We start from the raw sequence: 16,804 nt of genomic DNA, 5'->3' as shown, positions 1-16,804 counted from the left end.
TTCATTTGCCCTTCATAGGCTGCCATTTCAAAAATGCCCTACCCCAGCAAACAATTGAAGAATGCCTTATCTCTGAACTGTGTTTAATTAAAAACGCCCTATCTGAGAATTTCTGAAGAACGCTCTTTCTAAAAATAAATTATATAAATCTTCTACTGGGTTGCGTTGTTTCAAACAAACCCCTACCAATGGGCCAATCAACCGAATTCTGAGATAGGGTTTTTTTTCGAATCTGCAGTCGAGATAAGTCGATCCCCCAATCAGTTGTTGATTTGATATGATTTGTAATTATTGGCCCTTTTCGGCAATCAATTTTGCCCATTCTTTCAAAAATGATTTGATTCGTTTTTTGAATTTCAAAACTTTGTATTTTACCTACGGTAATTAAGTAGTTTTTTTTTGATTTTTCTAAATGGTTTTCAATTTTATTTTCATAATTCCTCTTCTATTTTATATTAAGTAGATCCTTGAACATAATCTTTGCAAAAACCAGCAAATATGTAGTTTAAAACTCTTTTTTAAATTGCATTTTTATGCAGTGTTTATTATTTTAAAATGATTTACCGACAGCCCTTGTCGGTTTTGGTTTGTTGTGAAATGGCGTTGTGCCATCCTCAGTGTCCTTAATGTTTTGAAAAAGCTCTTATATTTGCATTTATGTATGGAAAAAATATATTTCTTGCAAAATTATTTATAAGATTGCACAAAAGGAAGTCCAACCACCATATAAGCCAACATTCGATGCTGGCGATCCATATATGACAAACAATTTTGATACACAATTTACGAGAGAGTCAGCCGAGATGACACCAGACGATCCGTAAGTTGCTTAGTGGAACGTAGTCTGGTATTTTTTTCACTTTTCATGAATTTTACTTCTGCTGACTTTCGTTTTTTCTCCACTTTTTTCAAAAGATTTTTGTTCGTGCACTATTTTGTAAACTACTTTACCTACATATTTTCTACTTTTTGGATATATTTTCCTTTTATATAAAATTTAACTTGAAATAAAGTTATTCACCTAATTTAATAAGACGATTGATGTAAGTTTCAATAAGAGATTTAGTTTTTACGACTCGCAATCATCTAACACAAGAATTAATCATAAATGTTTATACGTCTACAAAAAAAAAAAAAAACAATGTATATAAATATATATTTTAGCAAATTTCTTATTGGTAGTGCATGTGGTATAGTTTAAGAAATGTCTACGAGAATTGTATTTGTATAAGTTTTTAGAAAGCGCTTACTTATGGTGAATCTAATTTTTGAGTCCCCTAAAAATATGCCACACCAGCATTATGACATAGAATATAGCATAAATGTTTGACTGGCTGTAATATTAAGCTTTTACGCAAAAGGCAGTTTTGAAGCTTAAATAGACGTTTTTTGTTACTTTTTGAGCATAATTTTTATTTCTTTAATAGTGCGGATCACTTTAAAATAAAAAAAAAAATCGGGAAGGCTTCAAAAATTAAAGTTACCTCTACCAGTGTTGCATACTTTAAGGAGTTGTTTATATTAGCTTGAGACAGATGTAATTTGGCTAAATTGTCTGTTGTGGGGCCATCCTATCAACCCACATATGCCCTATTTCAGAACTTATTTTATGACTCCTGCATCTAAAAAGTTTTAAGATCACATCATTTTAGTAAAGTGTTAATAAACGACTTTTTCAAGGGCTTGAAATCATCTACGATTAAAATTTTAAAGTTTGTCAGTGCTGGAGTTAGTTATTTCATCCTTTTTCGCCGTTTTTTGAGATATGATGCATAAAAACTCTGAAATAGGGTGTTCTTCCACTCAGCCATCAATATCTTTTATCAACTTTATCCTTATTCAACTACGCAGTATTTAAATGTAAACCAACGTTTATAAAAATCATTTCGAAATCGAATCATACAATATTTAAAATATAGACATCACCATTTCACAACTGCATTTGAAACTTTTTTTTAGAGCAAATTCGTTTCTTTTTTGGAAATTGGTTACCCCTAATATATTCGATGTTAAAAAAAACTTGTATTAACAAAACATAAAAAAAAAAAATAATAATAATTAGAACAAGAGATAAAAAATTAAATCAATAAGAAATATAAATAAAGTTAGTAAATAAAAATTGAAATACTGATAAAAAATGTTTAGGAAATGTGCGAACAGAAAAATATTTAAAAATGAAATAATGAAGGAAAAAGTAAATAAAATATAAAGAAAACAAAGAAAAAAGTGGAATAAAAAAATCATTTAATTAATTAAAATAAAACAAAATGAAAACAAACAAATTAAAAAAAAAAAAAAACAATAAAAACAAAAAATTATTTAAGAATTCATGAGCTTAACACCGGCTTATAATAATTGAATATTCAATTATTATGTTTTTCTAAGAGAAACTGGTGTTAGTAAAGGAAACAAATACAAGCAGGATAGCCTAGTAGTTAAGGCAACTGCAGTTTCACCGTGTGATTCGCGGTTCGAATCTCGGTGAAACCTTTGATAACATTACGAAATTGCCTGATGATGATTACGTGGCGGTTTTCGAAATGGTACCATCGCAATATGCCAGTAAATTTTTCTTTCTTTCTTTTCAGTTTCTCCTAGAAAAACATAATAATTGAATATTCAATTATTATAAGCCGGTGTTAAGCTCATGAATTCTTAAATAATAAGTATAAATTGAACACACCATTAAACAAACAAACAAAAAAATAAATAAAAATATGTAAAAATAAAACAAAAAAATAAAAAATTAATTAATGTAAAAAAGAAAATTAAATAAAAAAACGTACAAAAATTAAAAAATAAAAGAAAGTTAAAAACATAATAAAAAAAAATAAAAATAAAAAGCAAAAAAATAAAAAAGAATTGAAAAAAACAAAGGAAAAATTAAAAAGCAACAAGAATACAGATTACAAAAAAATAAAATAACACAGAGAACAGCGCCAAAAACAAAAAATATAAAATAATTAAAAAGTACAAAATAACGATAAAAATAAAATCGGCATTAAGATTTAAAAACTAAAAAAGAAATACGAAAAACAAAAAATAAATAAAGCAATAATAAAACAAAAGATCAATAAAAAATTAAGTGCCAGTAATCTAAAAATTATAATGAAGAAAATAAGATTTAAAAATTAAAAAAACATAAAGAAAAAATATAAATGAAAAAAAAAAACAAAAAAAAAATAGTAAAAAATAAAAACCATTAAAGTAAAAAAAGGAAATAAATAAAAACCGAAAAAAAGAAATAAATAAATAAAAAATGAAAAAAGTAACAATGAAAAAATTTAAATATATATAAAACATAAAAAATAAAAATTAGAAACAGAATAAAAAAAAAAATAAATAAATATTCAAAAACAAAATAAACTAACATTAAAAAATAAATCATAATAGGCAACATAAAAGTAAAGATAAAGAAAAATACAAAGTATGTAATTGTATAACAAAAGCAAGAGTAACGATCTTCACAGTCATTCGAAAAATATAAAATCGGGTTTTCTATTATTTTACTATTAATTAACTTTAATTTTATTTGTTTTCTGCCGCCCATGTGCTATTCTGCTCGCTTCGCCACATCATCAAACTCTCGAAATATTATTTGCAATTTCTGCAATTAATTGATTTATCCATAAATCGCTTTAACAATCAATCAATATCGGAAATATCACCAACAATTGGCGCTCATTAAATGCATATGTTCATCATAAAAAACAAAATAAAAAAACAGCTTGAACGCAAGCAAGTTTCACCACCATTCAAACCGCGCTTAGACTCCGACAGAGATTTAGCAAATTTCCCACCCGAATTCACAGAAGAAGCTGTACAGCTGACGCCTGATGATGAGTAAGTAGTGATTTTAGTAGATTATTTTTATTACTTTTTATTTTCTCTTTAAATATTACTATTCTTTTACTTCTTTTCACCTCATCAATAAATATTTAAGTTTTAAGTTTCTTAAGCGCACTGTCAGAGCTTTTGACTCAAAGTTAGTTTTAAAACTTGTCAAAACTGTATGAGTTTCACCTCTATGGAGTAGCTAACTTTTGAGTTAAAAAGTTAACTTGTCTACCTGCAAGTGGGCTTAATTGTTAATAAAAATTACATTCTAATATATAACGAAATTTCTTTTACAACTTTTCCGCAGCCGTGTCATCGACAAGATTGATCAATCGGAGTTCGAAGGATTCGAATATGTGAATCCCCTGCTTATGTCGCTTGAGGATTGCGTTTGACACCACGAGTCATGTGATTTGCATCCCTATAATATACGTGTAAGTAGTGCTTATTATACTATTTGAGTTTCATTAAAATTTGCTTATTTCCATTACAGTTATATGGCGAGGACTCCAGTGATTATGACTCCGTGGCTGATGATTTAAGTATTTTACAATTGCACGCTACTCCAACATCATCAACCGCTAATAATAATTTAACAAATTTACGTATGCAGCAGCAACAAAAAATGTTACAGCAACATCAACAACAACAACAACAGCAGCAGCAATTACAACATCAACTTATACAAATGCCGCCACTAAATCAGAATCCCAATCTTAGTCAGAATAATCATCATAACGGTAACAATATTAATCATAAGCATAATTCAAATAATAATAAAAGTTTACTACAGCACATGTTTTGCCTTCCATTAAATTAAAGTAAACAGAATATAATGAAAAAGAGAAAATACGATAAATATGAATGAAAATACAAACACGCTCAAAATAACAGAAAAAGTAAAATCAGTAAACAATTCCAAACAGACAGAGCAACAGCTATAATGAGAAGAAATGGTGAAAAACAACAAAAACATCATTACTGATAACGTAACACAATTTATTTACATGTGAGTGGCAGATCGCAAGTGGGTATATCCCGAAAATGTAAAATAAAAATGAGCGCAAAGCTTTGGGATGCATAAAATTGGATGATGGAAATGATGCGCAGCAGATGTTGGTAGCATTAAAAATACTTTTGAGATGCATTAAAAATAGTTTGTTTCTATATCATATTCAAGTTGCATACTTTCACACATTCGACTGCACATTCACGAATCTACCCATTTCTTTCTAAGCGCAAGTCAAAAAACTCAAAAACCAATTTTTAAGATACTAGAACAAATCCTTGTTAAAGTGCTTCCAATACATTATATATTGGTACTCGAAAAGACATTTTTAGATTTTGTTGTAGCGATGCATACTTTTAGGATGTCAAAAATGTATTTATAAGGAATATTTTAAGAACTAAAGACATACTTTTAGGGCGCTAAAGAAAACATATTGGTATTAGAGCGCCACAACTAGCCTCTTAAGTTTTGGAAACTTCATTTGAACTAGGATATTTTTTAATTACAACGGAGAGGCTTTGTAGACTAGAGAGCGGCGGAAAAAAATTTGCTGTGCAGTGCTCCTGCCAAAGTAGACCGGCTCTAGCAGGCTGCTGTTGTGTTAATGAAATGTAAAGTCGCTGTTGAGATCATTCGTCTGAATGGATGTGATGAGTATTAAGAAAAGTTCCCTTGATTCTCTTCGCCTTAACTTTTTCCTACAATATTAGCAGAAAATTAATATTAACTGCTCTGGGACACTAAAGCATTAAGTGGGTTCCCCGATAATAGCGCGTTTCTTTTAATACAATTTTTACACACAAATAGAATACTTCGAAAATGTTTCGAAGTTAACTTTTGTTTCAACATCGTTTTTACACTAACTTTAATAAAGTAAGTTACACCACTTGAAAAAAATTTGAAGTTGAAATTGTAATACTTCGCTCTGTATAAAAATCGTTTTTCGAAACCGTTTTAAAAAAATAAATAACTTTAGAACTTTTGTTCGATATTCTGTTTTTCTTGGAAGTTTGTTTCAAATATGGCGACTATTTAAATTCTATTATCGGGAAATATTAAAATTTTCCGAAATCGTCACTATCGAAAAAATTTCGAAATAATATGTGTTCGAATTTGAGTAATCCCCAAGAGAATTCAGAAAAAAATAACATGTTTTGCAAGTTCCAGAATAGACTGGGAATTTTGATAAATTGTCGAAATTTTAGCTAATTTTCTTATTTAATCAACACCAAAAACTCGAGCAAAGAAAATTGTTGAGGAATAAAAATGTTACAACTTTGAAGTTTTTTTTTGCAGTTCGATACTTTTTTTTTTTTAGAGTTTTTCGAAGTTTTTGTCAAACATCTAGGAGGTAACAATTTCAGCGTGGTTTTTCAAACTTGACCTATCTTGGCAGTGTGCCATAAATATGAAATGTTCTTCGATACCATACTGCAAATAGTTTAAATTTTACAAAATCGCTTTTTCTAAAAAAAAAAAAAAAAAAAAAAAATCGAAATTAAATTTTATTCGAAGTTCGTTTTATGCAAAGCATTTTCCCTGAATTCCAAAAACCAATAAACAAATTAATCGAAATTCAAAAAAAAATCATAAAAATGGTTTCAAAGCAGTAGCTTTTATTTTCCGATCTAACAAGGTTGATATAGTTTTAAACAATTGAGCATGGAAATAATGCTAAGCAGTTGGGATGTTGCAACTTCGCACATTTGGCAAATTTTGATTTTTTTTCGAAGTTTATTTTTTAATTTTATATGTAATTCGATCAAAGTTTTTAAACATTTTGAGGTTTATTGCTAATATGATTACTGCTTTTATGCTGAGCGGAAAAATCGTTTAAATTTCTGGGAATCGGAATCTTCGAAAAATTTTCGAAGTACACCCATAAATAAAAATTTAGTGAACTTCTACATTCATTTTTACTGATTTTAATTTTTTTTTTTAATTATAAACCTACATAGTATATCCTGAAAGTATGCAGTATTTAAAATTTATTGACATTTCAGAGTACAGCGTAGTTTATTAAAACTAAGGGCCTCATTCTCTATTACGAAACTAAAGTTCGTTTCGCCACAGAGACGAATCGCTAGTGTATTTGCACTATGTTAAACGATGGTAACATATCATTTGACAACTGCTTTCGCCTTCATTTTTACATAAAGTAAGAAACGTAAAGGCCGAACGAAAATGATGGAGAATACCATTGCTTGACGAAATCGTTTGGAGGCGAATCGTTCGTCCGGGCTATCGTTCGCAATGCAGAATGAAGCCCTAAACGAAACTTCTTAAAATATTTGAGTCACTTGGCTTGAACATAAAAATTCCATCGAATCTGGCTGATTAATTTCTAGCAGAAACTTTCTTCAATTCGCTGCTGTATTTTCGAAAAGCAGTCTTTCTAATCACATCATCAAAATTTTTTTCTCACCACATACCATTAGCTCGCCATCTCACAAAAATTGTGTTCTATATTATTAACATTTTTTTTATACCGTAACTGGTCAATTGTTAGCTGAAGCAGAGAGCAATGAAAAATTTCTATGAAAATAAAATGTTGCTAACCGTGATGATTTTAGAATGAGTTGCAGCTAAAAGTAAATTAAATGAAAATTAAAAAAAGTAAAAAAAAAAAAACAGTAACTGAAATTGTAATGCATGCAGTCAGTGACAGCAGCAATTAATGTTAAGACGCAACTGAAAGGTTTTTTAATATTAGCATATATACACATATAGAAAGTAAAATACACAAAACAAAACTAAAACGAAATTACTAAAGCAAATTATGTCATTTTAGCAAGGCATGTTGTGACCAATTTAGAAAAAAAAAACACAAAAAAATAAATAAAAATAATACACACAAATGCAACGCGAAACAAAAAAATCATTAATTTAAGGCATGCAAAAGTATTGTAACTGCAATTAATTAAAAAAAGTAAATATATGTTTGTAGCGATTAAGCGGCAAATGAGCCGAAGAACGTTAAAGAAGAGAAAAAAAAGAAAATAGTATGTAAAGCGAAAATGACAAAAATTTTCAGAATGTTTTACTTTTTAAACAAAGAAAGTTTCACTCACTAACTCACACTTTAATACATACATACACACACATATATATGATGGTACTTTAATCTAGATTTATTGCTAAATAAAAATAATAAATAAAGAAAACCATGTATTGTACTACAAACTATGACTAAAAGAAAAACTACTATTTAAACTATATACTAATATGTAAGCAAACAAATGATAAATTCTAAATAAAATTCAAAAAAATTATAAACTAAACGAAAAATTAAATTTAATTATTTAAAATGCAAAACTGTGACTTAATTTCTCATACACTTAATATGAAAATACAAAAGTGCATGTGTAAAGCTGCAAACGTCCTTGGTAGGAGAAGAAGATAGAGATGAATATCAAAAGAGATATATTTAGTTGTTTACAAGCTGAACTATGTTCAGCAAATTGTACTAGGCAAGAGCGATGGCATAAAGATTTAACTGTCCACTGGTCCGTTACTTTTCGCTCTTGAGAGAGGCGCCACACCAAAATATAAAAAAAAAAAGGCCTACAGCAATAAATAATTCTCTCCCTCGCTGTTGTTATTGGATATAATTCAGAAGTGGGATACTGTGGCTTAAACAAAAATGCCCGCTACCGGCTAGTTTTTTGCTTCATGAAACTGGTACTGGTACTGGTAAACTGGTTGCTTGAAATTGGTTAAGACAAATTTTATAGTTTTATGACTTGGATTCTCTGCACCTTCGGAACATCATAATTTATCCTAAAGATATTCTGCGAACGTAAGGTGAACACAAACATGACATTTTATACTTGTACTCGTGTACACATCACATTCAGGACATACATTCGGTTTTCTTGTGTTAGATACCGACTACGTGTGGATAAGGCTTAGGGCCTCCTTGTGCTTATCTACCTCAAACATTCAAAATATCCCCTGAAGCTCAGTTTTATCCAGCTTTGTGCATAGTTTACTTCACTGTAATTTCACTTTTGGCGCCGGTATAAACCATGATGTTTTCTTATATATCTATTTGCTTGACGTGAAAGCAAACAAAAGCACACAAATGATATATAATAAAGCCATAAAACAATCATAAACATACGAACCACCTTCCTGCTACCTATTATCAAACGCGAAGTGCTCTGCAAGGCGTACATAAAAGAGAACGAATCGCTATAAGAGAGTACAAATAAACGCAAACTCGCTAGAATGAAAAAGTGTACTGAGTATGACACAACGCCGAACCCGGTTTTTTACCACCCAAAAAAAGGCAAACGGAAAATCATACCACAAATTATTAATATAAGGCCCACTTGCAGCACGGCAGGTTATCCTTTTAACTCAGGGTTAATCTGACATTTTAGGTTGAAATCATACATTTTGACAAATTTCTAAACTAACTTGAGCTAAAAAAAATAACTTGCCATTCTGCAAGTGGTCCTAATGGTTGGTGAATGAGCTATTTTTACATGCAGTCAATAACTGTCATTTACGTAGCATATCCAAAACAAAACAACAACACAACATGCGTTATGTTCTTTAATACCGTTGTCGATCGCTGAACGTCAGATGCAGCTAAAAAATGCCTTGAAAAAGATTTTTTCTAAAGAGTCGTGCGCCACAGTTGTTGGGATTTCATGAGAGAACTTGTTTGCCATTCGAACAGCCGAGTGAAAACTTACTGTATTTCAACGATATTGCCGATACTCTGCATAAGTGCGACGTAGCATTATCAAAAAAATAAATAGCAAAAGTTTGATTATCTCGGCAAATAACATTGTTCGATGTGCTATCTTCCTAATGAGATTCTATTTGATATTTTTAGGGGTATTTTTTACACACAGTCAACGAACTCGTATGTCGAAATATCGAAACTTGAGTGGAATATCACTCTAGCTCGGTCGCCAGTTCGAAAACGTTTTATCTCAGACGAAAACCATATCACAAGTTTACAATGTATTTAATTTTTGTTAAGATAGAAAGCTTTTGAAACAATTCTGAGAAAAAAGTTGTAGTTAGTCCGTGAGAGCTACGAATCTATGGTACAGTCCATAGCTGTGGCCCATTTCACAAAACATACAAATACTTATCTGTTTGATGTTTCAAATCATACACAATTTTTTCGTTGGTTTTAAATGCGGAGAAAAATTTATCCTAACGAAAAAACTCATATTCTGTAGATCAATTTTAATACAAATCTTAATTTCTCAGCTCTATTATTATTCAGTTTTCACTTTTTTAAAGTAGATTCTTTAGAGTTTCTAATTTTAGAGTTTTAAATTCGATTTTTTAAGATTTTATCTTGTAACACCATTTTAGTACCTACAAAACTTGCTGGAAGTAGAACTTTTTTGAATTTCGAATTATATTATTTTCGAATATCAACATCGATTTTAGGGTCTTATTTTGACACCTTAGCCTTAAAGTTGCTCCAAGTAAAATTTTTTCATATTCGGTGTTGTATTATTTGTAAGTTTTTTTTCCATTTCTTTCACCAAAAATCAATTTGCGAATATAAAAAAGCCAAACCCAATTTTGAAACCAAACGCTTACATAAATCGAGTTGAACATTAAATTTGATTACACTCAACTTTCGATATTCTGCAGGTCAAATTTCAGTAATTTTTCTTTTCTTGCGCATCTCTTTACCAAAATCCAAACAACTGCAGCCTTATACATGCCAAAATTTACGTTTTTTTTTAAATAAAAAAGAGAATATAACGTAAAATTTTAAAACAACTGAAAAATTTATAAAAGCAATGTTAAAAATTAAAGAAGACTACTTTTTTTGCAAGAAATAAAGCACACACCATATATATACTCATATTAGTATGTGTGTAAATATAATAGAAAATTTGGAAAACAAAACTTCACGAAAAGAGGGCGGACTGAAGCATTCCAACTGTACTTAAAACTGTTGATATTTTAATTGTTTTATATATTTTCGATAACAATTGTTACTTTTTTTAACAAATTGTCTGTTATTATACACAAAAATTATACATATAGTGGTGGTTGAAAAAATAGCAACAAAATTTTCAACGAAATTTTTGGCAAATTTCGATTAATTATTTGTTTTTAATAAATTTTTTAGTTAAAATAAATACCAAGCGTGCACTAAAAGATATGTAAGTTTTTACATTTTTAATCTAGATTTTTTTCTGACTGCAGTTTAATAGCATATTCATATTTTACACAATGATAATTTGAATTTTGTTGCTATTTTTTCACGCGCCACTGTACTTACATGCAATGATATATGAATATTATTTAAACAAAGTAGTGACTTAATGTTAATATAAAAAGATATTCTAAAAGAAACAACACCCTTATTATTAATTAATTAAACAAAAAACATAAAAATGTTAAAACTAAAAATACAAATTATAAAAAAAATATTTAGCAACAATTAAAATCAAAGTTTAGTGAGCAGTGGCGTAAGCCAACTTTTAATGTTTCGAATACTATAAGACATATAAATACAAAAATACATAATTACAATTACACTCAAACATACGCGATAACTAAGTTTAAATTCTAAAAAAATAAATCATAAAAGCGGAAGGATAACGAAAAACAAATAAAAGCTCACACACAAGCAAACGTTGCTCTGTTTTCTGGTATATTTTACAATATGTAAGCTGGCACTTTACAGAAATTATTATTTGAAACGTAGTTCCAAATTAGCATCTCTCAATAACCACTGCTTGATATCGAGGTGTAAGACTCCCTGAAGAAGAAGTGAAGGCTTCAAAACTCGTAAGAGAAGCGGAAGGGACAATATACTATGACTTCTCGTTACCGCTCCTGATTTTAAATAAAGAAAACTTTAAAGTTTTTAGTTTTTTTTTTCCGATTTTAACTTTCGGGGTTATTTCAAACAAACAAAAATTAGTCAAATTATTTTCTTCGTCGAGGTTTTAAACTGCAAATTTCATGCGTTGGGAGTATTTAAAATAGATACCAAGTATAATGAAAATAGACAGATATTTTTAACTGCTGAAATAACTCGAATTTCTGTTTATACAAAAATCTTTACAAAAGTATTTCCCATTACTTCGCCGCTTTTCCAAAGTTTTGTTCGGACATCCATTCAAAATATTAAAGTGAGCAGCAGAGAAAAATGTATTGCCGAAATATTCGGCTGGCATTGTGGCTGCGCTATGACCTTTATGCTTCTGCTAACTGCATTCGCTATGTTTAAGTAGGTCAGGTTAAAGGCCCTAAGTGTTACCATTTTAGAGGAGTCGCCTAAATATACAGTTTGAGGCGAATGTTTAAAGAGAGACTTGTTAGAGATAATACAAATTGTGTCGTGGCCAATTTCCGGTACTTTAAACTTTCTAAAATCTTTGAAAGATTTTTCAATGGGACTGTTTAGGGGGCTTCTGCTGAGTTAACGAGATGACCAAATGAATATAAGGTTAGCGGATAATTGTCATCGAAAGACATCTTTATATTTTGTCAGATCAGATTTCCCAACTTATTTCTTAATATCGATTTCTGTAGCTAACAAAAATGAATGTTAAAAATTATTTAATTCTTCAGCTTTCATTTATGTAAGTACATATGTATTACTGATTTCTACGATGATTTCCACTTTTCCACCTTTACGTCAGCGGGGTATAGCTATTGAAACGACTTGGGTACTTGCCGTACAAGGGCTATTCAGTTCAACGAACCGAAGAGCTGCAAATTTCATATTCGCGTTGTGTCTGAAGTTTGGTACACTTTCACGAACTTAACTGAAATGTGCTGTACTTCCATGCGAAAATCAATCAAAACCCCAGTCTTCTTAGATAACTCCAGACACGCTACTGAGCAACGCTCTGTGGGTATTTTGGAAAAATGTGTCTGAAATCAAAAATCTCGGCTATCGCAGATAAGCAAAAAAAGTTTGAAACCGAATAAATAAATAAAGGCACGATATACCTCCGAAGAGAATTTTGGCCAAGCTTCATCATCCAATTTGCAATGTTCACTGAGAAACTTTTCATAGCAGATATACACTCGGAGTTTTTGCCAAATCACTGCCTAGGGGTGACTCCGCTTAGAAAAGTTTTCATATAATTTAGAAAACTTTTTTCTAAAGTTTTCATGTCGCGTTGCCCGGGGGCTGAACCCAGGATGCTACCACCACACCATGGTGGCCGCCCGAATATGCATAAATGAATATCTAGAAAATTTTTATTCCTTACAAATGTTCCTTTCTTACATTATTTGTAATTGTAAAGAAAACTGAATATTTTAACTTTATATTGATTATTTAATAGAAAAACGAGAACGAAAAATTATACTGAAGATGGCACAACGCCGAAATCGGTTTGTATCCAAACCAAATTTGACAAGGGATGACGGAAAGTCGTTGCAGTACCACTTAAACTATCCACCCTGTCGGAAAATCAACTAAAAATTTAAGATATTCAAAATTTCCAAAATAAAATTTTTTTTCAAGTTTTTCAAGTTTTGCAGTTTTTGTAGGCATCAGAAATCGTTTTGAAGTTCAAGTATTAAAGAATAAAAAAAAAACAATGAGGTATGAGTCAATGTTGCTAAAATTTGGAATATTTCGAAACTAGGAAAAAAAGAGAAGACATCAAAATCTTTTTCAAACATTTTTGAATATATTCAATTTTCAGTTTTGCAGCTTCTATTTTTTTAACCATCAAAAAAACTTTTAAAGGGCTTTGTGAGAAAGCCACAAAAATGTTGTAAATTTTTCGAACACTCAAAACTTCTCCCAAAAAATTTTCAATGTTTTCGAGCAAGCACAATTGCAGCTCATGCCTTTTTAAGCATAAATAGAGTTTTAAAGCTCAAGTATATTACAAAAAAAAAATAAAGCTTTAGAAAAAATGTCAAAGCTGACAACTGAAAAACATTTTTGAAAAATATCTTTACAGATTTTGTGAAAAGAAAACCAAAAACAAAAGCAGAAACTGTTTTAACTGGAAATTTTTTATTTATGAATTTTGAGTTTAATAACTACCGTTGATTTTTTTTAAGGTTTTTTATAAAGATGTATTGCATTGATGCTTTTTCCTGAAAAGTTTTCAAAATATTAAAAAAAAAAGTTTTAAAATAGTTTTTCGGTGATTTCTGCAATACTTAAAATTCTTGTGACTTCCGTATAAAGTTTCAATTTGTATTAAAAAGGTCCTCATTAAAATCAAAATGTATAGAACACAGGATTTTCAAATTAAAAAATGTAAATTTTTTTTTCAAAAACACAAAATACAAATATTTACTTTCTACTCCTTTTCCAGTTTAGAAAATTACGATTCAAGTTCAGAATTTCCAATTTAAATTCAGAAATAAACAATTCAAGTTCAGAAATTTACAACTCAAGTTCAGAGTTTCCAATTAAAGTTCAGAAATTCCAATGCAAATTCAGAAACCTACAGTTCAAGCTCAAAAAGTTACAATTGAAGTTCAGAATTTCCAATTCAAGTTCAGAAAATTATAATTCAGAAAATTAAAATTCAGCTCTAAATAAGCACAAAAAAGAAAATTTTTTCGTTTTGAGAAAATTAGAAATTTTGTTTGAGTGCTCAATTTCGAAAAACTCTTTATTTCGTAATTGTAAAATGGCTGTAAAACTGACTGTTCACTGTTCACCGTTGGCGAGATAAACGATTGTGAAATAACTTCTTATGCCAAATAGTGCGGCATTAAAAGAAAAAATATTTCTATATTTTTTTAGTTTTTAATCAGCATTACTTGAAAAATTTTGTATTTGCTTTTTATTTTTATTAAATTACGTTATTATTCTGTAAACACTTTAACACAATGCTCAGTAACAAAAAAAGTTTATTGCTGTTAAGCAAAAATGATCAAAAATGCAAAATTAAATTTAAAAAAAAATCTAAAATACAAAATTAAGTTAGAAACAATTTTTTTCAGTATTTTATGCGACTTTTATATAACATGTTTTTATCTTAACAACTTACACACACACACCATTTACCTGATGTACTCACTCGTCCGCTACTATTTGCTATATGCCTTTGAATTTTATTAAATAAAAATCTATTGTATTGTATTGTATTGTATCTATGTACTATGTATTAAATATATATATTGTTGAACAAAGTTATATAATTTAGTTTTTGGGCACACCCATTTCTATGTCATACATATTATTACTATTATCATTGTATTAGTGAATTTAAAATATGACCGTTACATATATACAACAAAAATACACACTCGTCGAGTAAAAAAATATACATCTACAACTGCGAGTAAAATAGTAGCAGCAAAAATGGTTAGTAAATTAAATGTTTCTAAATTGTTGTTTTTGTTAATTTTAAAACTAACTTGTATGGATTTTATAACGCAAACTATGTGAACCAATTTCGAGAAAAATCGAAAATTTTAGAAGAATTTTTATAAAAATTGCCAATTTTTTTTGAAATTTAAGCAAATTTTTGAGCATGTGAAACAAAGTACAAGTTACGAGTCCATCAAAAATTCACAATAATTTGTGACAATTTTATTTTCTGAATGGTGTTTCAGATTTTCTTCCATATCAAAAATTTAATTTTTCTTACAAAGTGTGGAAAGGAAATCTAAAATACTCTTCGAAAAGAAACTAAAAAAAATGTTGTAATCAGTCGCACCTATTGGATGGGGCGAAGCACTGCTACAACAACAACAAAAACAACATTATTTACGAATTTTTAGAGCCTTCAAACATGTATGTACTTCATTCAAGACTACATGCTCGAATAGTTGTCTGAAGTGCTAAATACAAATCTTAAAAATGTAATCAACATTTTTAAAACCCCCTCGAATTTTTCCGAAATTGTTATTTAAAACTATGCTTTGCTTACAAAGCTTGCATTTTTTTCAATTAACAAAAGTTTTGATTTTTGTTGCTTTTTCGTACTCGCAGATGCAAATACATACATATTTAAAAATTAAATTCTTACCTATAGAGATTAACACAAAAACAAATAAATTTGAGCAAACAAATATCTTTATTTGTATCAATATAAATTTTCGATTTAACAACAACAAAAAAAGTAAAAAATAAAAACAACTAAACGAGGTTGACATTATTAAATATATACATATAATTACATACATAAATTATACGTAAAAAAGAAAAAAATTGTTGTTTTTTTTTTCAATGGCATTTTAAACTTTTTGTGAAGATAAAGAAACAAACCAAAAAAAATTATGAAAAACTCGATTCCTTAACCCTGTCGTATGGGGTATTGTGTTAAAGCATAAGAAGCTGAAAACTTGTTTTACCATCACCATCATCATTCATCATTAGCTTAACAACCTTATCGGCTCTTGCTCGTTTGGACTAAGTAGTCAACTTAAAAGCAAGGTCCTACCATGAGGAATAAAAATCACGCTTTATCAGTCTCTAATTATGCCAATGCTAATGTATGACTTGAAATCAAGGACGGTGACGAGAGAAGATGGGCTGGCTTTTGGACTATTGGTCGTGTAGTGATGCTGACGGCGATTGTCAGAGGAATACCTCCTAGAATGAATTACATCCCAAAGGTTTTGGCGAGTACGTGTCGTTTGAGAAAAGTTTTATCGATGTTGATGGTCGTTTGTCGGTACGTTCCTGTACAAGGTACTAACCTGACCATCGCTGGAACAATTTGTTATGTTGAACCTTCTATGTCATCTAAATCCCTCCTTCCGTGAGGAACTTGCACCAGAGCCTCGCCTGCTTTGTAGACAGGATTCGCCATAGGAGGCTTAGGTTGACAATAGGGCTGGCTAGATCATGATATGAGTATAAAAGAAGCAGCATTATCCTAGAAAGTTTTGATCTGGTTTTGAGCTTCCAATATTTATCAGCTATCGCGAAACAGGGAAAGCTGGTGTGACTTGTTATATATGTAGCGGCCAAAATCGCTTAGACGATCAAGTTGTGTTAATGATGAAAAGCAACAGTTAACTAAACAG

General features: G+C 29.7%; 1 protein-coding gene across 4 annotated transcripts in view; it reads left to right on the top strand.

The window, feature by feature from the left end:
* The window catches only part of aPKC (protein kinase C iota type), a 105,831-nt gene extending 89,985 nt beyond the window's left edge, over positions 1–15,846 (top strand). For 2 of the 4 annotated variants that reach the window (XM_067771394.1, XM_067771392.1), the window contains exons 8-11: positions 3,728–3,843; positions 4,145–4,271; positions 4,331–4,577; positions 4,631–15,846. In XM_067771394.1, coding sequence (XP_067627495.1) covers positions 3,728–3,843; positions 4,145–4,232 — 204 coding nt within the window. In that variant the 3' untranslated portion in view covers positions 4,233–4,271; positions 4,331–4,577; positions 4,631–15,846. Of the gene's footprint in view, positions 1–698; positions 821–3,727; positions 3,844–4,144; positions 4,272–4,330; positions 4,578–4,630 lie in introns of all 4 variants that reach the window. The other 2 variants (XM_067771393.1, XM_067771390.1) reach the window with 1 other exon arrangement.
* Positions 15,847–16,804: the final 958 nt, after the last annotated feature.

Source organism: Eurosta solidaginis, chromosome 3, assembly GCF_040869045.1.
Source record: "Eurosta solidaginis isolate ZX-2024a chromosome 3, ASM4086904v1, whole genome shotgun sequence".
NCBI classification, from domain to species: Eukaryota; Metazoa; Arthropoda; class Insecta; order Diptera; family Tephritidae; genus Eurosta; species Eurosta solidaginis.
This window is presented reverse-complemented; position numbering and strand designations above follow the sequence as displayed.